Here is a 22,185-nt window from a genome sequence, read left to right on the forward strand (position 1 = left end):
CATACATTTATTTACAGATAATAAAAAAAAGCTCACATAACTTAATTTCACCCTTAGATCTGCATAGTGAAACCAAAAATAGACCTTTAAAGGTAAATAAATAAATCTTTTTATTTTTGTTCAGAGCTCAGTTAAATCCAATACCAAATCAAAGGGAAATTAAATCAAAATGTTTTAGAGTATGCAGATACATGGCGAGATCTTGCAGTCATCTTTTATTATTATTTTTTATCCCGGTTATTGTCTTCCACCAAACAGAACACAAGACATGCCTGTGACCAGAGCTATAATATTTCACGTCTCTCAAAATCACATATCACAAATAGTTTTTTTTTTCATTCACAGTAGTAAAAAGCATTAAAGTTACTTTAAAGTTAATATAAGTTGAATTGTGCCTCCAGGAACAAGATTGGTATGCTATGTGTTGCATGGTTGAGTACCAAAAACCCGGCATATAGCTCAATTGTGTCCCTGTTGCTTCGTCCACAGATCCAGGGAGCCATCCTGGTTTCCTCTCTGCTCCAGATCGTCCTGGGTTTTTCGGGGCTGGTGGGTCTCGTCCTGAAATACATCGGCCCGCTGGCTATCGCTCCTACCATCAACCTCATCGGCCTGTCGCTGTTCATTGAAGCTGGGAAGAAGTCTGGAGGTCACTGGGGAATAGCTGCTCTGTGAGTGGATGGTGTTTTACACCGCTGCATTGCACACAATATACAAACGCATATTTGTAGTGGAGGACACATTTATCAAGCAGATGAGCCTGTCGATAACTTTCTTGTGTTGGGTGATTTATCGTACCAGAAAAAAATGCGTCAAACAATAATGCCATTTTATATTCAGTATTAAAATATAAAAAAGTAAAATATCCTAAAGTCACAACATTTTCATCAAACTGTTCAGAAACACTCAGTCCTCTGTGTGTAAGCAGCTGTTTGTGAGATCTCTCAACTCATTTATTCAGATTTTCACTTTAGTTTGTCATCTGTGTCTTTATGGCTTTATGTAGTATTACACGTAGGATTAATGATAAAATTGCAATACGCGATTGCAATTGCAACATATCTTTGGCATTTATAAATATAGTACAGTAAGATGAGACATAGAAATGCATGGGAAACTAACAACATTACTGGAAACAGACATCTAATCTAATTTCTGTGCTTCTGTGCAGCAAAACATCTTTATTTATTCAATAACTTATCGTCTGTTTTCCACCCACTTTGTTTCTTTATCAAAGCAGTCATGGCCACAATTTAAATCCACCGAACCTCCAGCGACTGCTGCTGCAGCCCACTGTTCCACATTAATGCTCCTTTGATTTACTTTCGCTCCTGACCCGTCCAGCCCCATGAACGATGTCTTCATTTACTGCCGCCATCTCCAGATAATGCAGACTAAAGTCATTAAATAGAGCGATCCTTGCGGGTTTTAAAAGGTTCAGCACGTCCACCTCCTGGTGCCGTATATGGGTGGTAATCAGTCAGACATCCTTCTTAGCCTCAGTGCACTAGCCCCCACCCACCCAGCAGTCCCTTTGCAGGATAACCAGCAGCTTACAGGTTCAGTGATTAAGACATCCTCAAAAATCCCAGCATACACACACACAACAAACACACACAACAAACACAACCTGTTAGGCCCGTTTTAATCGAACTCTTGAGCGTTTTGTCGGTTTGATTTGGGCCGGAGTGAAAGCTGTTAATCAAAACCCCCTAGTGCGGACCAACAATAGAATCGACACCGCTTGAACAGGTTAAGGGGGTAATAACCACTTGAAATTAGACAAATTGTCTCATGAATGTGATTTGAAGTTAGCTCATTAATGAGATTTTTTTTTTTTTTTAATTTTGAAATGATACATCAGGATGTCCTGGTACTCTCTGAGTGACACCTTGAGGTGGTCTGCTATTAACCTGTTGTGAAATGATTTTGTAAATATGCACCATTTCCTCCCATTGCTTTGGGCTGGGGGCGTGGCCAAGCACAGGTTAAGGGTTAGGGTTCCTGAACACGAACCGGCCAGAACTAAAATACTACAATGTTTAATATTTTTCCTTTTGTCCGCACCAATTGATCCCAACTTCAGGTGTGAAAGCGCCCTCAGTCCATTTTTTCTAAAACAAGATCAATATGATCAACCCTGCGGCCGCAGCTTGTGAAAAACTACCTTCGCTGTTGTATATTTCAAAATGCACTTGATTTAATGCAAAGATGTGTTACTCAGCAGGACTGTATCACAACGTGAACAGTGAAAGCAGAGCTCTGTTGATTTAATTCAAGGTAAGAAGTCTTGCTACGAAAGCTCTGTTTATATAAATGAGAGTGCAATAAATATATTTTGTCCCTAACGTCAATGAATGATCATGAAGAATAATGATGATCATAAATGTACCATAAACATGCAGCCCTAATAGTATGTATTATTGATATCATGGTATACATACAGTAATAACAGAGTGGGGGTTTTATTCTGAAAACACTGCAGGAGACCTTAGAGGAGCTCCACATTCTCACAAATCAGGAACTCCTTTCCGATATCACATCACCGTCTCCCGCATCGTTCCCCTCTCGGGCATCCTGCCGTTTTCCTGCTCTTTCATACAAGATCCATTACGGTTTCTTCAAATTTTTTTTTTATTTTTTTTTGTCCAAGCACATTTTATTTCCCTTCAATATGTTCAATGTTCAATATCTTTCCTCCTGTAACTTTTTCTGGTAGACATTTCCACATGCTGCAGACTCATTGAAATAACATGCACCATGAACACTGGCATCGGCCCAGAACGGCATTTCATGCACAGTGTGCAGTGTTTTCGTGCACAGTGTGAAGTGCTTCACGCGCAGCGTGAGATCTCATTCAAAGGCAGGGAAGTGAGTTAAGTATTTTACAATTTACGATTGATTGATTTTACGCTACATAGATATAGACGATGACAAGTATCACTTAGGCGACCCGCTGTTTGACATGGCACGTTTTCCACTGGCTGTGTGTGACCTTTCCCTTACCTAAGACGCATAGAAGCGTAGCATGTTAAAGCAGATTTACACTAGTAGCTGTCAGCGAGGGCTGGGCCTTTTGGGGAAACTACTGTGAGTGATGCATTTGTACCTGTCTTCTCTTTTCTTACAGCACGGTGTGTCTGATCCTGCTGTTCTCTCAGTATCTCAGCAAAGTCAACGTCCCCATGATCGCGTACAAGGATAAGAAGTGGAAGGTTTTCCAGTACCCTCTCTTCAAGCTCTTCTCTGTGAGTTGCCAAAGTTCTTCTCCAGGTCTCATGCGTTCTGCTTCTCTTCTGTCATGGAAAAAAAACATAACATTTTAGTTTTCAGCACCGTGTTTGTCCCATAAAACAGCCGCGCCTCGCTTCAAAACCATAAATGTTAATAGTATACTGCGAAGAATCATCCAGTATCAAGCCAAAGTCTGCTAATAACGTGCAGTGATCTTAAAAACATGTGTATATGTATCTAAATCAAAATGTCCAAATCAAAGATATATATATATATATAATAAACCATACATAATAAACATAAACTTCACTACTTGAAATCAGATACATTATACAGAGATATAGCTAAAAGCTATTTATCATCCACAGTCAGATAATTAAGTCAGAAAGAGTGCTAGATTATAATTCTATATTCAAATCAAGTACAACTTGATTATTTTTACAATGTAAGTAATCTTATCTAGTTCCCGATGCATCTGTGCAGATACTGTTGCTTTCATCTTACATGCCAGCAGAAATAAAGAGAACGCGTACATAAACGCACTCTTGAGTCACTAACTAAGAAACACCGTGGAACAGGAAGGCCGACTGTGGAGAAGTCAGTCTGTGGAGCTGAACATTTTTCAATGTGACTGAGATAATTACATTCAAATGTATGAAGAAGTTCAAGGATCATTCATTGCAATGCAACACAGGGCTGCACAACGACGTGCAGCAGTAGCAAGAACAGCAGGGCGTTCCTGGAGTGCATCTATTTCAGATTTGCATCAGGAGGAACGTAAACAGCGGCAACAACAACAACAAAAATCTTCACGTTAAGAAGTCGACATCAGGGAAACGTTGTGCATCAACTCTTGACTGATGTTTGACCACCAAGAATCATGAGTCCACCTCCTCTCGTCCCACCTGAGTCCTGCACTCCGTCCTGCCCTCCGGCCGTCAAGTGCAGCCTGATCCTGGATGACTTTGGATTCCTTCAAAGTCTTTCTTTTTCTTTAGTGGGTGGAACTTCTTTTCTGGTCTTAAGTAAACACAACCCAGGTCACAGTCTGTCATGACTTCTGAGCGCTTCAACCGTGATTATCCTCTGACTACAGTTTTAAGCTGACAGGTAGAGATCATCTGTGATGATAAACCAACACAGAGAATGCGTTTGTTTTTCTTAACCTGAATTCACGAAGGATGGGTTTAGTTTTTTCAAACCGCCCTGCTTCACATTCACGCAGTTACAACAACCGACTGGTCGCTGGTTCAATCAGAACTCAGCGGATACATACGCTGCTTTGTGTTGTAAAAGTATTTTATTCTGTGACAAGAGATTAATACATACACACACACACACACAGCTGTTGAATACAGAAGAATGCTTTCCCATCATTAAACACTTATGGTATTTCTTTTCTGTTCGACAGCCAAAATAAACACGCGTTGGCAGCAGCCTGAAGGTTTTTTGGCTGCTTTGAAGCTCCTGGGTGTGAATATGTGAGAATGATTAGAAGTATGGTGCTGAAAGTATACATGCTACTAACGTGCAGACTCCAAAAACAATAAAGGTTTAAAAAGATTTAACAAAAACATAAAACTGAATGCAGAAGCTCCTCCAGAGAACTTTTAAAGGCCTCTGAGTCGCTTTTTTTCAGGGTTGGAAGGCTTTACGTGGCAGCGCTACACATTTTGGCAGAAGGACTCACAAGCCTAAAAAACAAACAACAACAAAACCCTAAAGATCTCTGGATCTGACAGTAAACAAGGCTTTTCATCAGTGTTTATTTTCCATCATCAAATGAAGCCACACAAAGAATGAAATGTGGGATTATATAGCAGCACAGACAGATCCTATCTACTGTACGAGGTTAGCCAACTCCCAGTGGAATGTACAGCGTCTCGCCAAGTCCTATTCATCATTAAGTAGTCAAATGATGAGTGAAGTACTCTGTCACCGAAATTAATAATTAGCCTTTATGGATTGATTTATCTTCCTCTTTGATCCTATAGGTTCAGGTGTAAAGAAGACAGAATTCGAGGAAACTGAAGCACATTTTTGTCTCTGCCCCCGAGCTACTGATGCCCCGCATCAGATAACAGCATTGCTCACAACTCTTTGCTCTCACGTAATTCCTGCACAAATGCAATCTGAAGTCTACGCCAGTGCCCAGGGCGTGTTGAATGAAGACGTAAAAATCGAATGCGAGAAACTAGCGAAATTAGATTGTGCTCATAATCCAAAACACCGAGTTTGTTTGCGAGAACCTGACGCTCCACGCGATCCTTCTTGGGCTGATTTCTTGGTGTTGAGACGGACTGACGCTCGACGTGACGCTAGGCGTGTGGTTGAGTTTAGTATTTTCACACAATGTTTAATGTTGGTGGAAGTTCCATTTCAGTGTACTGAGCCGCTTTGTGTCTGATGCCAAATTCTAGGCTTTGTTCGGGATGTGCGGCGCCTGGCTGGTCTGCTTCTTACTGACCATCTTTGACGTCTTCCCCACAAAGTCCGATGAGTACGGCTTCTCCGCCAGGACCGACATCAGCCTGGACGCCGTGAAAAACTCCCCTTGGTTCCATGTGCCTTACCCAGGTGAGTGGGTATATCATAAATATCATACTTTTTTTTTTTTTCTGTGGAATATTTCATTTAGCTTTTTCAAGGACAAACACATTGACACATGGCACGTAGCCAATACATGATAAATAACAGTACAAAGTCAAAAAGACAGCAAACAAAACAACTTAAAGTCAAATCAACAACAATGACAATAAAATGATGTAACTAAACAAACATTAAGAGACAAGAAGCAGCTTCAGGGATTCAATCACATCACCAAGACGAGATTCAAAAGAGACGCCGTCTGTTTGGTGCGCTGGGAGATTTTTTATATAATCCAAGAAGGGTTTCCATGAATATTTTACTCTTTTTCCTTTAACCAATACGTTATTTTCTCTGAACTATTAATTTAAGAGAGCCACATTCCAATCGAGACCGGTACAGCTCATTTCCATTGCCAGCGAGGTCTCAGTGAGCTTCATCACCTGGACATTTTTAAGGTTGGATTTAGTAAAGTTACTCAATAAACAAGTCTCCGGGTCCAATAGAAAGTCAACACCATGGATACTGGATTGGGTGTCACATTACCCCCTGCCGAGAGTGGAGGAACTGCCAAGTGCAGGGTAGAAATGTTCCCTCTTCTAGGCCACATCTAAAACAAAGGGGCGAAATATTGGAGCTGTAGTTGAGCAATTTATATGGAGTGATTGTATCAGTCTATATCTAGAATTTAAAATCCATGTAGCACCATTTCTGCACAGTGCACCCCATGGTTCCCCATCCAGATGTATTCCCGGGTCATTCTCCCCTCTAACTCTGGTTCTATCCAAATCAGAAAGCAATAAAGATGACATAAGAGCTTCATGCACTCTAGCAATAGTTTTAAACAGTGGTTGACACTATTTTGTCATAGGAGGTAAATTCCACCGACCTTCATGGTTGCAGATTACACGTCAAGCAGTGTTTCAGTTTAAACTGTCCCGAAGACATAAAGACCCCATCCTCACAGCGGTGTCCTCGGTGACCGATGCCTTTCTCTATAATAATCTGAAGTTACTTCTCTGAGAGATCTGTGGTAGCAGTCTATTTCTCCATAAAGTGGTTTTAGAGTAGAGGAATCCTTCTTGCCTGAACAGTTCATGCAATTTGTACCAAATTTGAACTGACTGAATGATAAAAGGGGTTACTTGTTGTAATTTTAATTGACAAATAGCATACTGTCATTTATACTTGTATGCAGGATTCATTATACAACAACTTTGGGTATATCAGTGCTGCCCGAACTCCTGCAGTGGTTGCGCCAATAACAAACAATCTGACAAGTATTGTGTCTATATGTCAGTGTTCTCTCAACAGTCAAATTTGTCTTTGATAAACTTCCAAAACTCACACAGCGGATGTTCTGCAGCACTTTAGTGTCTAAATGAGATGATGGTGATAAATCGATTAAATGTCAGGTTTTTATTACTACACTGGGACTAGAAATCTCCCGCCAGAGAGTTGGCTGTCTGACAACAACTCGTGCAGGGTTTCAAGGAACACTTGCTGCTATAATAATAATAATTATACAACTTTTCGACTGATTGTTTGAACCGATCCCGTTAGCAGGTCTCGGTTGTTCAACTTTTGTTCTGGCAAAATGCATTCGTCTGTCAAAAACAATCTATGGATTTTGGGTGTGTTCTCTTAAAAACTCTCTTAAAAAAAGTTTCCTTATTTATAAATGTTAATAAGGGCAAAGCCAGTTTTATGACCTTTTGATTATTTGCACATGGCAACTGTTTGCAAACGGGTTCTTCACTCGGACCCTGTAATCCACGTTTTTGCCAGAAAACACAGGAACAACTGTGCCAATTAAATAAATATACAAAACCTTTTATACAAAAGCAGACTCAACATTTTCCCTGTTATCAAACTGGTCAAATGTCTGTTGAGTTTTTTTGGCAGGACATTCTGTTATTGTGCATAAATGGGTGTGGAGTAAGCCTATTTAAAATACAATAAAAGAATAAAATAAAACCAAAAACCACTGTAATCCTAATATGAACCCAAACCCCTTCTAACTATGTGTGACATACCGTTTATAAGTGAGCACTCATGTATGTTTATTCATGTGTGTCTTTTGTGTGAGTGCATGTTTCTGCAGGCATTCCAAAGGTTCTGTATTTGATCCATGAATCAGAAAAAAGTGATAAAAGTATCCGCATCATCAACCGAAGGTGTTGACAGAGCAAACGTATGTGCTTTAAGGTCACGTTCAACGTTATCTCCTTTCACACCTTCACGTGTCGATGGATCCCTTAAAGGGTTTTTGGGCAAATAACAATAGGCAAATAAACTTTAGGCTATAATAACATCATATTCCTCTGGGAATGTTGTTTCTGCAATGAGATGCATTGAAAGAAGAAAAGCATCAGCATGTCAGCATGTCAGCGTGTCAGCGTGTCAGCGTGTCAGCGTGTCAGCATGTCAGCATTACACAATACACGTCCTTCAGCACATAGCAAACAAACAGGGCAGGGAGGGTTTCTTTAAAAATGTGTTGCGGTACAATTACTAGTCAACTGTTAAAAATATAATCAGTAGCCTAATCCAGGAGTCACAAAAAAGTAAAGACGAGAGTAAAGGTGCCCCAACGGAACTTGGTTCAAAACGGGAACCGGTTCTAAATCAGTAGAACCCCAGAGTGTTGGTCAGGGCCGGAGTTCTGCTATCGGCACTTTAAAAGTTACGGAGTGAGATCTCCTCATCTCTCTCTCTGTCTGTCTGTCTGTCTGTCTGTCTGTCTGTCTGTCTGTCTGTGTCTCTCTCTCTCTTTGCTCGAGGGGCGGAGTTGTACTTTTATTAGCTAGTTGTTTAGCTGCAGATGTATTTTAAAAATGTGTGAACTTCTTGTATTGCTGCTCAGGAAAGACTATTTGTTTACATACAATAACAACAAATGTCAATTCTTTTCTGAGTTGTATTTTTTCTCTCAATATCAACAAAGAACCGATAAGGAACATTGATAAGAATACCTGTATCGATAAAATCCTAACGATACCCATCCCTAGATAAGACAAAAGTGACTGTCGCCATTATTTTGTATGTATAGCAGAAAATGGGAACAACATCAAAGTACAGGGCTAGTTTTGTCCTCCAGCTGTTAAACTGCTGTCCAATCCAAGGACTAGTATTCTTATGCACATTTTTAATAAATCTGTCAGTAATCTGATTGCGTCGTTTTTTCTAAAACGGAACATAGTTACCTTCTTTTTGGATCCTAATTACCTAACTGTGTATTCTGTTACTCCCCAAGCCTGCAAACACATCACAGAGATATTATCAGGACAGTACAGGAAATGCACAACATAGCACCACAGCAATCTACAGGATATTTAAGACAAGATATAGAAAAGAAATGCCATCTGTTTTTATCGAGGACTTTTCGGTACACGTTCACATGGTTCACAAGGTTTACATTTGAGCATTTAAGAATGTAATTACAGTTCACACCCGAGGAGTTTTTTTTGGCAGAACCTGTTTTGCACTGGTTCAACAGAGTTCAAAGCATGCAGAGAATTAAAATACTTCTATTAAAACTAAAATAGTGAACCGTCACGACATCTCAATCCACTTTTTTTTAAAATGCATTTCAAGTGTAAAAACTTGACTTATTTAAATAATTAAATTCCCACTCAGGATTTTTTTCTGAGGGTGGAAAGGTAATAACAATCACTGAGGAAGATGCTGCAATACCTGTTTCTGCTTCTTCCGCCGTGTATGAAGCGTTCATGTCATATTGCAACCAGTTGCTAAAGGTTTGAAGGTTCTAAAAGAAAGGACTCTGAATCGAGTCCAGATGGAGAACCTTGCTGTATGTGACCATCTGTCTTCAGTGGAAACACAGTGCCTTGATGTTATTCATGCTCAGTAAATTATGAAACGATGTCATGTTCTGAATTTAATTTACATAACATTTCTGAATTTCACCGTGGGGCGTTCCACGACCCGTAATCCCACGTTGTCCCATTCTTGTGGGGAGATTCTATCATCCAAACAGGTTTTGGGACTGCGGGGACGACTTCAGTTACAAAATGTAAGGGAATAGAATCTTAGCATGATATTTGGATCCGTCAGGCGCTTATGTAAGAGTTATAGTAAGGCGGACATGGCGTCATGTAAACCTTTGGTCTGGCAGATGTTTTCTACTGCTGCTTGTCTATAAATCCCTCAATGGTTTAGGAGGACTGGTTTGTCTCTTAACATGCTGTATGAACCCTCTTGGCCTCTCAGGTCATGTGGTAGCTGTCTGCTAGCTGAACATCTTAATACGTCCCCCGGAGCGGAAACAAACGTAAAATGTTAAAGGATTATGGCAATAATCCAGTCTTCAGGTGTAAATGTGTGTCTGAATATGTGTGGAATCTAAAGCATGTCTACTGTGCACACATAGGTCAATGGGGTGCGCCCACAGTGAGCGTGTCTTCGGTGTTGGGTATGACGGCGGGCGTCTTGGCATCCACAATGGAATCGATCGGGGACTACTACGCTTGCGCTCGCCTGTGCGGTGCCCCTCCTCCACCGACTCACGCCATAAACCGAGGCATCGCGGTGGAGGGCATCGGCTGCATCCTGGCTGCGCTGTGGGGAACTGGAAACGGCACCACCTCCTACAGCCAGAACATCGCTGCACTCGGCATTACCAAGGTACGCGTCATCATAGTCTCCCTATGTGTGTTAGGGCTCTTTAACTCTTGCTATTTTACATTTTAGCAAACAATTGGGAACTTCATTTAGATAAATTTCATTAGCATTTATCTAGAGTCATGTTTCTGCCGACCTTTTTCTTTAATCTCGCTTGAAAAACGTCACACAGTCAAGGAAATATGTGAAACAGAATTCAAAGACTTAGGAAAAGACAATCGCATGCTCACAGAATCCAACTTTGTTTGTTTTTTTAACTTGGGATGACATGAGAACTGATAGCTTGGTATCAGTTTACTGCCAATATTCTGCAAAATACCTCAGGTACCAGGGAGCCTCGAGACTAACGCCGTCTGAAATACGAAAAGGACGCAATAAACCAACTATCCACACGTTTTACCGTGGTTTCGAATTGGGTATTGAAAAATCAAGGAATTTCACTGATATTGGAATTGGACTAGTAAACTCGTATAACACATAACACATAGAAAAAGTACATTGAAAAGGATTCAAAACAGAATCACATTCCTCCTCAGAAAGATGGTTTCAGCGGCGGATGTTATTGTGGGACGGCATTATCTTACTTTCTTTCGTGAAGCATGGCCCAGTGGACCCTTTTAATAAAAGAGATGAGGAAAGAAGCATCGGAGCCCCTTTCATTTATCTACAAACTAAATATTATGCTATATCCGAGTAAGTGTATTATCACATACAGTAACTCACACCGTGTTACCTTGACGTTGTATGCTCAGGATTCCCCAAACACATGCATCTCCATGTGATTGGGAAGTAGGTCCAGCAGAGCGTTTTTATGGTTAACGGCCCCTCGGCACGTTCCCTCTGAAGAATCCCCGGCGCTGTCTTTGGTTCTGATACATTACAGTGATAACTCAAGTTGACTTCACTGAGCTTTGGCGAGCTCAACCTTTCAGAAAGCTTTGTGATCTTCTCTTATCAGTTCTGCTCTTGGCAAAATGGAAGATCAAGTGGTAAGTTATTGTAAAGAATTGCAAAAAGTGTGCCAGTGTAAATTTAAGGACAATGATTTGGATACTAGGTCAAGTTGAATAACTTATTTTCTGAATAGCAGTGAATTCATTATCATAAATGAATCCCAATTGTTTTGGCCTGTTTGAGCGCAACTGTGTTTGTCCAGACTTTACTCACACGCACACACTGCAAGAGCTCACTCATGTGATTTGTTCATGTATTACTTCTGCACATTATGCACACAGTTACACATTACTGAGTGCCAAGTGGAGGCCAAGGAGCGTAGACTTAATTCACAAATAATGTTGATTTATGGGGATTTGATGTGTGTCTGGTAGAGAGCTTTGCAAGCCGGTGGACGCTTCCCCTGTAATGCCAACGAGTTTGTGTCCATGGTGTAAAATCCATATAACATCCACATATAATCCATCTACTGTGGGCATCATCCAGGCATCTGCAAGTTCTAAGAATAGAGTACGACGGTATTCAGAGTTCTGTTCACATAAGATGTCAGCGGAAACCAGCGGTGGAATGTAAGTACTGTCAGTACATTTACTCAAGTACAAATTTGAAGTACTTGAAAACATCCATTTTATGCTTCTTTAAACTGCACTATATTTTGGAAGCCAATATTGTACCATTTACTTCACTACATTTAGTTGACACTATCAATTATTTTAATGATCCGTATGATCAATACAAAAACAATTATTATTATGAAAGATATAAAAATATATATATATATATATATATTAGCTCAAACTTTACCAGCTGCAACATTAGAGATGCTTAACATAATTATTAGTCATATAATGTATATTAGTCTGAAATGGGCCATCCTGCATAAGGAATACTTTCAGTCCTTGATAAGTATATCGTTTTTGTACTTTTACTTCAGTAAGATATAGAATGCAGAACTTTTACTAGTTTTACCAGTATTTCCACACTGTGGTATCGCTACTTTTACTTGAGTAAAATAGACATTAAAATATCCTACAACAAACAGTATTATTGTTGGACGCTGTGTGTTCAACTGTCTGCTTTTTTTTTTGTCTCACCGTGAATGATGGTTGGTGTAATGTTATTGTGCTGGCGTTCTGGCCAGGATTCTCCGAAGAAAAGATATATATAAATATACATATATATATATATATATATATACCCTTGTTACATAAAGGTCAAATGCAAGTAGAAAAACTAAAATATACACAACAAATACACACACAATCGTGAGGTGACATCTTTAAAGCTCATCTCCTGAGAGGAGATAGTGAGCATGGTCAGAGGGATCTGATGGGATTTAACTTGATCTGGATGATTTATTCATGTGCGCTGCAGTTTGTTTGTGAGTGTTGGGAACAAAAAGGAGCGTGTTTGACTATCAGCAAATATAAAAAACTAAATTATTGACATCAATAGAATTATTAATGTCAGTAAGATTATTAACAATTATTAATAATAACGGGGCACCACCCTGCGAACAGGGACCAGTATCCAAACTATAAACTAAATATCATAATTAGTATTCACTCACAATGTCAATAGTCAAAGTAGCCTACTATTACACATTCAGAGTGAAAAGTGAAAGTTTGAATTTGAGCAACAGACCACATATCCAGCTATACTCACAATACACACGCACAAAGTAATCACAGACAGCTGCTCTTTAAAGTATAACAGAGTTTACTAAGTTCCAATAAAAATGATCTAGTCAACTAATATCTAAAACTAACAACAAATATGTTTTATGGCTTTTGCATCTAAACATTCCTTGGAGCTTGCTCACTCAGATCAGGCCTTTTGTTGAACAAGCAGGCAGATCTCTTTGTTTTAGAGCACATGGTGAAGCACATGGTGAAGCACATGGTCCCAACATGAGTCACACGGTCTGAGCTGCTCACCAGACTGACACATCGATGGTACTGGTGGGATCCAAAGCACTGAAGACGATGTATTGCTATTTTTGTCCACTATGTGGCGCTAGAAAATTTTACACCATGTTGCTGTATAACACGTGTAGACCAAGCCATGTCAATTTCATGTAAATTGTATGATTTTTGTCTCTATGAGTCAGCCCGGCGTGTGAAATCCGGGGCGTTTGGACTCGTGGTTGGACAATGTAAAGTTTAGTTACAACAGCTTCCTGTGTCATGGCGAAGACTGCAAATTGTCCGCTTCCCCACGCCACAGCTATCCAAGAAAAATAAATAAAAAGCTTCACAATTTAGCATCGTGAAGGTCTTTAGTCTGCTCACCAAGATTCAGATGGATCTGTTGAGTCGTGAGGTTGACCGATAGTTTGGAGGAAGAAAAAGCAAATGGCCGATGAGTTAACTGATGCTTCTGCCTGCTCAGCTGTCCACGGGACCGCAAAGGTTCAGCCCACATTTTCTAACTCTACAGCCAGAATGCGTTAAAGTTTTTTTACGGAGTGAAGAGATTTGCTTTCAGAAAAAAATGTCTTCGACGATCCAACTAAGAAATATCCTCTCGTATATAAAAATCTTGTTATTTAAGTCTCTCATGCATTTATGGCTGAAGTGTCAATATGTGGGCATCAAGTTTCGTGGGTTTTCGAGTATACCGAGGGCGTCAAAACGCGTTCAAAGACTAGAAGTAATAGAGCTCACGTGGCACACCAATGCCCAATTGAAACCAAAACCATCTGTAAGTCCTCAAACACGTTTTTGTAACATGAAAATGGACGCAGAAAATCCATAATGGCTGACTTTTCCCATTGGACGAAATCGTTTGGGCCCAATAAATTTCACTGCGGTGTGCCAACCCTCCTGAGATTGCGAGTATCCCAAGCCCCTGAAAAATTGCGATTGTGCGGTAGAAAAATAATCTCTACAAAAATAAGAGGTTTTGCACTTTCATTGCCAGGGACCATTGGGTCGCCCCAGCCCTAATCACGTTAACACAGATGAGAGCATCCATAAAGAATCCTGTTTCGAGTATTAAGTTGGATTTTTATGGAGTTCTTCACTAGGACGGCACGTAAAAAGCACATAACACTGAGCCACAGCGTGTCAGTTTGATGTAGCCAGTCCTGTCTTTGAGCAGCACAGCAGATAAAAACGTATTCTACAGCTTACGGTTTTATGGCCTCTGCAGACTTGACCTGAGCATTCTCCGTCTGACTCAGCTTTCTCGTCTCCGTCCAACCCAAAACCATTGCAGATGAGATTTATAGTGTCCCTGCTCATGCTCATTCCCCCCCCCCCCCACACAGCGTTCTGGTAAAAATTAAAGGTGGCATGATGAGAATGATAGATTAACCCTTCTTGTATTCACCCTGTGCTCATGTTATGCCAGGTTGGCAGCAGACTGGTCCTCCAGACGACCGGCATTCTGATGATTGTCCTGGGGATCTTTGGGAAATTTGGAGCAGTTTTTATCACCATCCCAGACCCGGTCATCGGAGGCATGTTCCTCGTTATGTTTGGAATGATCGCAGCGGTGGGAATATCCAACCTCCAGGTAAACTCAATTCGATACTACAACATTTTATGTTTCATTTGCTGGACACTTTTATCCAAACTACTTCCCGAATAGGGTATTGACACGGCGCCCCTTCCTATGAAAATCAAGAACCTGAGACTCAAAACATCCATCCTGCTAAGGGCCACTTGATTTAGATACTGAACCTAACTGGTTCCAGGGGTGCTGCTGTAGCCCTGACCCGGTGACGCTGAAATACGAGCAAAAAGCAGAGAATTTCTATGGGCATCAACTATTAGAGTTTTACAGAAAGACCAATGAAAGGGAAACGACATCAGAGCTTAAAGCTAGTGGAACAGAAGCTAACTGTGCTACTGTGCTGTGTCATGCCCCTCACAGAGTCACGGTCATTTTATGTAATGTAGTCGGATAAATGCTTCTTCTTTTACTCCCCCCCCCTCCCCACCATCTGCCCTGATTTGACCTGCCATGACCAAATAAACATGAATCCTGCAACACAATAGAAATGTTGTTTGAGGTTCCAGATTATACATTTTAGTGAAGTTCCAAAACAGAGATGGCAGCCAGCTGAGGTAGAACAACAAACTAAAGTCTCTCTCTCTCTCTCTCTCTCTCTCTCTCTCTCTCTCTCTCTCTCTCTCTCTCTCTCTCTCTCTCTCTCTCTCTCTCTCTCTCTCTCTCTCTCTCCCTCCCTCCCCAGTATGTGGACCTGAACTCGTCCCGTAACCTGCTCATCCTCGGCTTCTCTACCTTCAGTGGTCTCGTTTTACCGACCTGGTTTCACTCCAATCCCGGCATCATTGACACAGGTGATTCTGAGACATTCACTCACTCATGCACACACAGCCCCTTAAAATGGGAAATGGGATTTTAAAAAAAATGTACAGACACTTTATCTGGCGACTGTCAATACCAAAAGATCCGTTCTGGTCGTGAATGCCTAAATAATATTTATAATGGGCCCAATATTTGTAATTTGTGTCCCCCACCCTTACTCACACACTTACTCTTTTCTGAACAAAAATTGACACATGGAAGTTCTAAATCCTTGTCAGAGGAGCAGTGTGGTCTGTGCTCCCACTGCTGCACATGCAGATTATTCTAAAGCCTAAGCTTCTAAAGCCAAGGTGTTCCCAAATCCAACAGGCCCAGATGGCAAACACTTGGTTACCCTCAGTCTTTATATCTTTGATAGTGGAAAGGAGAGCTTTTGTAGTGGTCTAACCTGATCTTGAACTCCGGATTTGTTTGTTTGACCCCAAATAGTCTTATAGGTCGTTTAATATGACAGTTGGTGAGGCAGTCGGGTCGAACCCACAGGTGGGATGAAACAGGCTTGTCTTTAATGTGTCCGTGCTGTTTTTCATCTAGGTTTTATTTCGAGTTGTTTGTATGTTCCAAATGGCAGTGGTTTGCAAGAAAGCGAACACATACACCCATACACGTCTAAACATACGCAACAGGCAGAACCCAATTACACTAATCCAACAGACGAAATTAGACCATGTGGAGCTTTTACAAACGCAGGTCTGATCAATCGGAGCCTATCAGCTGTGCTGACATGGATCGGGCCGCGGAGCGTCTCTCCGTGGCCGCCTCCTAAGAAGCATCATCAAAAGAGCAATCCTCAAGATTAAACGGCGCTTTTCCTCAGACATAAGTTCTTGATCCCATGAGTCATGTGATTCGAGTGTCTCCCAGGAAAGTGCTAATCCAGAGTTTGACACTGGGCATGACCCAGTCTGGGTCTCTCTGGTCTAGGCTGCTTACCTTCCAATCCTCTTGGCTATCCTCCCTGTCACTGTCTGTGATCTGCCCGGCTCAGATAAAGCACTCTTTCGCCTGACTTAATACCCCCCCCCCCCCCCAGCCTCAACACTCAGCTGATAGTGCCACACAAGAGGAGGCTCTTTGTAAACACACTGCTGCTGCTCTTCCAGACATCTTTAGAGGCACAGGCTGCGGGACTTAAAACCAACTCGGCGGGCGCCTTGAACTTTTGACTGCTTTGACTGAGTGCGCGTGCGTGCGTGTGTTTGTCAAGCTGCGTCAGCGCTGTCTGCCATCCTTGACGATGTTATTTCATACAACTTTCATACAGTTTACGCATGACCCGAGGAAGATCTTACAGATCAAAATGTTGCCTTAAAAATAACAATAAATGTAACTTTTTATTTGGAGCCTAACAGTGTGCAGGCCCCCTTTTGTGCCGAGCAGTATTCACATAAACCACATGTTGCCACATGAAAAGCCAGCTCTATGCTGGATTTTGCGGAAAAAAAAACAAGGTGACAGCAAAATAACCCTCTCAATCATCATTTGTGGCCCACTAAAAGTGACCCTGCTTCCCCCTGCCTTTCTTCTTGTGTCTGGGCTGACGCCCAGACACAGTTTTTAAGTTTTTAAGTTTTTAAGCCCGTTTTTAAGCCCGTTCTCATTCCCAGGTCGTCAAATAATGCCGCTGTCACGCCCCTCGGCGGTCGCCTTCTAATACCGAGGCCCCCTTTAGCTTCTGGGATACAGACAGGACTTAACGACAGGGTGAAGCCTGTCCTTGGACTGCAATTATTCAAAATCTGGAACCTTCCCGTAAGGTGGTGCAGAGGTGTGGGTGTGTTTATTTGTGCTTTAGAACATGACTGCCCTGAAACAATCAGAAAAATAAGGTTTGATTTTTTTACATTCACTGCTTTAACGCTGCTCCTCGTTCACTTTTCTCAAAGGGACCAACTGTGAATGCCGGGTGTTTGCAAACACAACACCAACCGACAATGCTACATAGTATACCTTTAAGCATGTTTCTGTTATCTAACCATAACCATACACTGCAACAGTTTCTTTACCTTAACCATACCGTAGTGGCCATGCACAGATATAGCTTTCTCCACCAAATACATGTCGATAACTGTAGATGCAAGTTGGCAGAAGAGTTCTTAACTCATGATGTCAGGATTTTACTATTTGACCTCAGTGTGGTCCGTCATGTGCGAATGTCGCTGTCTGCATTTACTCGCAAGACTTTTCTTTATTAGAACCGATATTCATCTGTCGGTGGATCTGACTACCAATCCGCTATATGCCTCAGTGTGTGGAAGAGAATTGGATCATTCTTTTATGTGGAAAGGAAACATCAGGCTTGACTTAAACACTGCTTTCCTAACTTTGTATAAACAAAATAAATACATAGATATGAATGTCTTGAATTGTTATTTGTTAAAATAATGATATCCGATACGAGATCTGTTCGGCACAGACAGCAGGTTTGAGATTCGTCCAGCAGATGTATCAGAGCTGGACTGTGTCCGTGGATTATCTTTTATCCGGTCCTACAGGATTTACTGTTTGAGGGAGCTTGTATTTCTTGTGGTTTTAGTAGTCTGAACTTTAACCTGACCTCTGACATCCTCATGCGGATGAGGTCAGAGCAGAGAGAATAAAGAGATGCTTGCTACCAAGATTTATAGTTGTTATTTCACAAACCACTGGTTGGGTAACAAATGTCGTGTCTTTTACTCTCTTTCTCCGTCTTTCAGGAATAAAAGAGCTGGACCAAGTGATCGTAGTGCTCTTCACCACGCACATGTTCATCGGAGGATTCTTTGGGTTTATCCTTGATAACACGATTCCAGGCAAGTCAAAATACTTTTTACCGTTGGTCTCGAGTAATAATCACACAAGCCATCACTATCAGCTAACCTCGCTTTTCTTTTTTCTTCAGGCACCGACAAAGAGCGGGGCATCAAAAGCTGGCAAGACCAGGCGCAACAGGGAAGCAAAAACTATTGTGACGAGTCGTGCTACGACATCCCGTACTTAAACAGTGTTTTTAAGCGGTTTAGATGTTTCCAGTACCTGCCCTTCCTCCCTTCTTACAAGACCACCCAACAGGGGACATCTTAGTAATGAAGTGTTAATTTATAGGGTTGCATTGATGCCGGCCTATCAGCCCCATGAAATCAAACAGTTAACAGTAGTTAATAAAAATACCTAAATCTAATCCATGTATCTTCTTTAGGACTCCCAAGTTCAACACGTTTGTCCTTGTATTGACTAAAACATTGACTTATTGAGTTTCTACAACAAGGTCGAGGTACTGTGTCTGTGTCTCCTTACAGTTGGAATTCAAAACAAAAACCTTCGAGGTTAATAAAACATCTGCAGTGCCTGAACAAGCAAAGAGCAGCATAGACATGAATAAGACACTCCTCTAGAGTGTTAAGATATGTTTTAAGATTAAACATTTTGTTAATTTAAGAATTATTATTATTTTTTATTATTGTTTTTACTTCTCGGATGTGCAAACCTTTTTTTTTAGACTTTCAGCATTCATAAAGTCTTTAAATCACACGTTTCAGTCTTTTTTTTAACTACAGCCGATTGATCTTAAAATAAATGACCGTATGCACTGTTCCAATTCAAAGTCAGATGTAAAGACTGAGTTACTATTCAACTAATGCGTCATCAAGCTGCTCAATAGCCACTGTTCAGGTGTTACGAATGTGTAGTAACGTTTTGAGTAGAATCATTACTACCTCGTCAAGAACAGAAACAGATAATTAATGGAAAGCTTTTTCATATTATGTAATTAATAATCATTTTAATATTATATATATAATGGCTGTTCTGTTTTCATTAACATTATTGAGGTTCCTGCTTTATACATTTCATTGTGTTTTGACACTGTATAGAAGAACATCTTTTTTTATTGTTTTTACATGTGAGGTTTTTGCATTTTCAAATATATATATATGCAATTTTACAAATTTTTGTACCATAATTTTCCAAAAGTCCTAAATTGCGATGAGTTGTTTAATAAATTCTGATGTTAATATAGACTTAACTGTGTAACATGTTCAACTTGAGATGTCAAGTTTCCACAGGTTATGAGAATAAAAACCACATAAATCCATGAAGTTCGAAAGCACAGGTTATAACATTTTAAAGAGTATGAGAGTAAGAGAATTGTTCACTTGTAAGTATAAAGGCAAATCATGCTTGGTGCACATACTCCATAGGGTGCTAACCTATTTTTTTTTATATTTGCAAAGCCACTTCAATCAAAACCGAAAAATGTGAACCTGCTGGCGACACGCGGAAAAGTCAGGGGATCATCAAAGTCAGCAGGCTTAATCCTCTGGGGACCATGAATATCTCTACTAAATTACGGTAGATTACATTACATGTAGAAGTATAAGTGTTTGTGGATCATTTATTGTTGCAAAACGAAATGCAGTTGTAGCTACACAAGAAACACTCGACAAAACAGTAGTGCATGAGGATAAATGTTAACAGCAATCAATGCGATCAATATGGCCAGCGTCTTAATATTGAAAATTCAACATCAGGGAAACATTCTCCATCAACTTTGACTATGTTTCAGCAGCGAGCATCATACATGTAAACAAAGAGTCCGCCTCCTAACGTTCCACCGGAGTCCCGGTGTATTTTGGGTTTCTACTAAAACATGGTTTTATGTTATAAAATAAGCAATATTTTTCACATTGTCTGCCTGCATACACCTTGATTCACCCTCCATCTGAAATGCTCCGTTTTAACCAGAGACTGTATGAAGAGGATGTAGTCATCATGACGTCTGCTGTTTTGAAACCTCAAATTCGGCAATTTCTCCGTCGCCATCTTGGATTACGGCCGTCATTTTTTTTGCAACCGATAAACAGAGGTCACCATATTTGGAATGCGGAGGAGTGACATAGCGACGCCGTATACGGCTCTGGTAGCTTACAGCAACCTGTCAATCACAGTAGTCCACTGCTTTATGGACTGTTTGACTCTAAATGGACCTTAATTGACTAAATGAACATCATGCTGTATTGAAGAAGACTTAAAAACTAGAGATTGAGACCATAAACCCATGTTTACAATGTTTACTAGGTAATAAATCAAGAGAGAAGTAGAGTCATTTTCTCATAGACTTTTATACAACCAGAGGAGTCGCCCCCTGCTGGTCAGTAGAGATAATGCAAGTTAAAGACACTTCAGCAACGGCTCTACTCGTTTTAGCCCATAAAGCCCAGTCTGCTCTGAGTGGTCAGTGTTTCTGTTCGTCCGTATTTTCACTCCTTTGTGCTGTGAATGCTGAGGACTTGTGAGAGCATGTTAAGAGCTTACAACCCAGAAAATTGCAAAATATCTACCTCCGTTCGGTTCCGAGGCTCGGTTCCGAATGTCGTAGAATGGACTTTTCATAAAGAAATAAATAAAATAAATATATATATATATTTTTATTCTTTCGAGAAAAGTCTCCTTAACTTAATCATCTAAACCATTTTACACACTGCAAACACCATTATAAACCATTCTACTAACTAACTGAGAAGATCCGCCACAATATCATGCATTTTACGCCACAGACGGCGAACCAACAACTCAGAGAATGCTTCGAAAACCGGGGCCATTGCTTCTCCCTTAGCATATGACACAGCTAACAACATTAGCTCTTCACACAGATTTCAACGGTATCGTCCAAATTACTCTCCGTCAAAGCGTTCAGGAGTTACAGCCAACAAGCCACAGAAAGCACAACTCCCACACTGCGAAATATTAGAACTGCATCATACCGTGAGTTGGTTTTCAGGGCGAAAACGGTGAAATCCCAAATTATTCCGTATGACAAATGTGTTCGTCTGCTAACTGACTACGTCTGGAACTTAAAATGGCGTTTCTCCGTTCATCTGAGCCAAGATGGAGGTCAAAATGCCGGCGGCGAATCATACAGGGGGCTTGGGGCTTGGGGGCTGACCGCGGCACGGTTTTGAAGTTTTATTGGCTGAAAATTCTGTCAATCACTTCATGGAACACACGAGTGTGTTCCAAATAAGCACCCGGATCTAAAGAGATGTCACATCCGCCCAGCACAGGCTGAGCAAGGGCTCCAGACAAACAGACAGACGAGGAAAATGCATGGAGGAGATATATGAGCGGTCAAAATGGGTCAAAATAATGCCAAAATGATGCCAAACAGCTCTGTTATGATAGATTGTACAATATGAGTGATAAACAAAGTGAAATATAGTGAAATATATAGTTATATAGTATATAAAAGTACAATGGAACAGCTGCAAATTCTGGTTCGAAAATGAGAAATTGGCATGTTTCTTTTTAGATAAACACCTATAACTGAGGTTTGCTTCACTTTATTTACACCAAATCTTTTTGTGAGGCACCTGCACCCTTTGTGCTATGAATTGGGAATGTTTTCTAGCCAGGGCCTTATTTAATAAATTACAGTGCTTTTTCTTCAGACGA

General features: G+C 40.7%; 1 protein-coding gene across 1 annotated transcript in view; it reads left to right on the forward strand.

Annotated features, from left to right (window-relative positions):
• LOC306698812 (solute carrier family 23 member 2) overlaps nt 1-19,200 on the forward strand; it is a gene marked incomplete at its 5' end in the record, with an annotated part of 34,180 nt that extends 14,980 nt beyond the window's left edge. Inside the window, 8 exons of the mRNA XM_079163292.1 lie at nt 490-671; nt 3,131-3,248; nt 5,655-5,811; nt 10,214-10,467; nt 14,773-14,937; nt 15,620-15,728; nt 18,453-18,548; nt 18,638-19,200. Of these exons, the coding sequence (XP_079019418.1) occupies nt 490-671; nt 3,131-3,248; nt 5,655-5,811; nt 10,214-10,467; nt 14,773-14,937; nt 15,620-15,728; nt 18,453-18,548; nt 18,638-18,819 (1,263 nt within the window). The 3' untranslated portion in view covers nt 18,820-19,200. The remainder of the gene's footprint in view (nt 1-489; nt 672-3,130; nt 3,249-5,654; nt 5,812-10,213; nt 10,468-14,772; nt 14,938-15,619; nt 15,729-18,452; nt 18,549-18,637) is intronic.
• Between the last annotated feature and the right edge of the window lie 2,985 nt (nt 19,201-22,185).

This window comes from Pholis gunnellus (assembly GCF_910591455.1).
Source record: "Pholis gunnellus genome assembly, chromosome: 7".
Classification (NCBI taxonomy): Eukaryota; Metazoa; Chordata; class Actinopteri; order Perciformes; family Pholidae; genus Pholis; species Pholis gunnellus.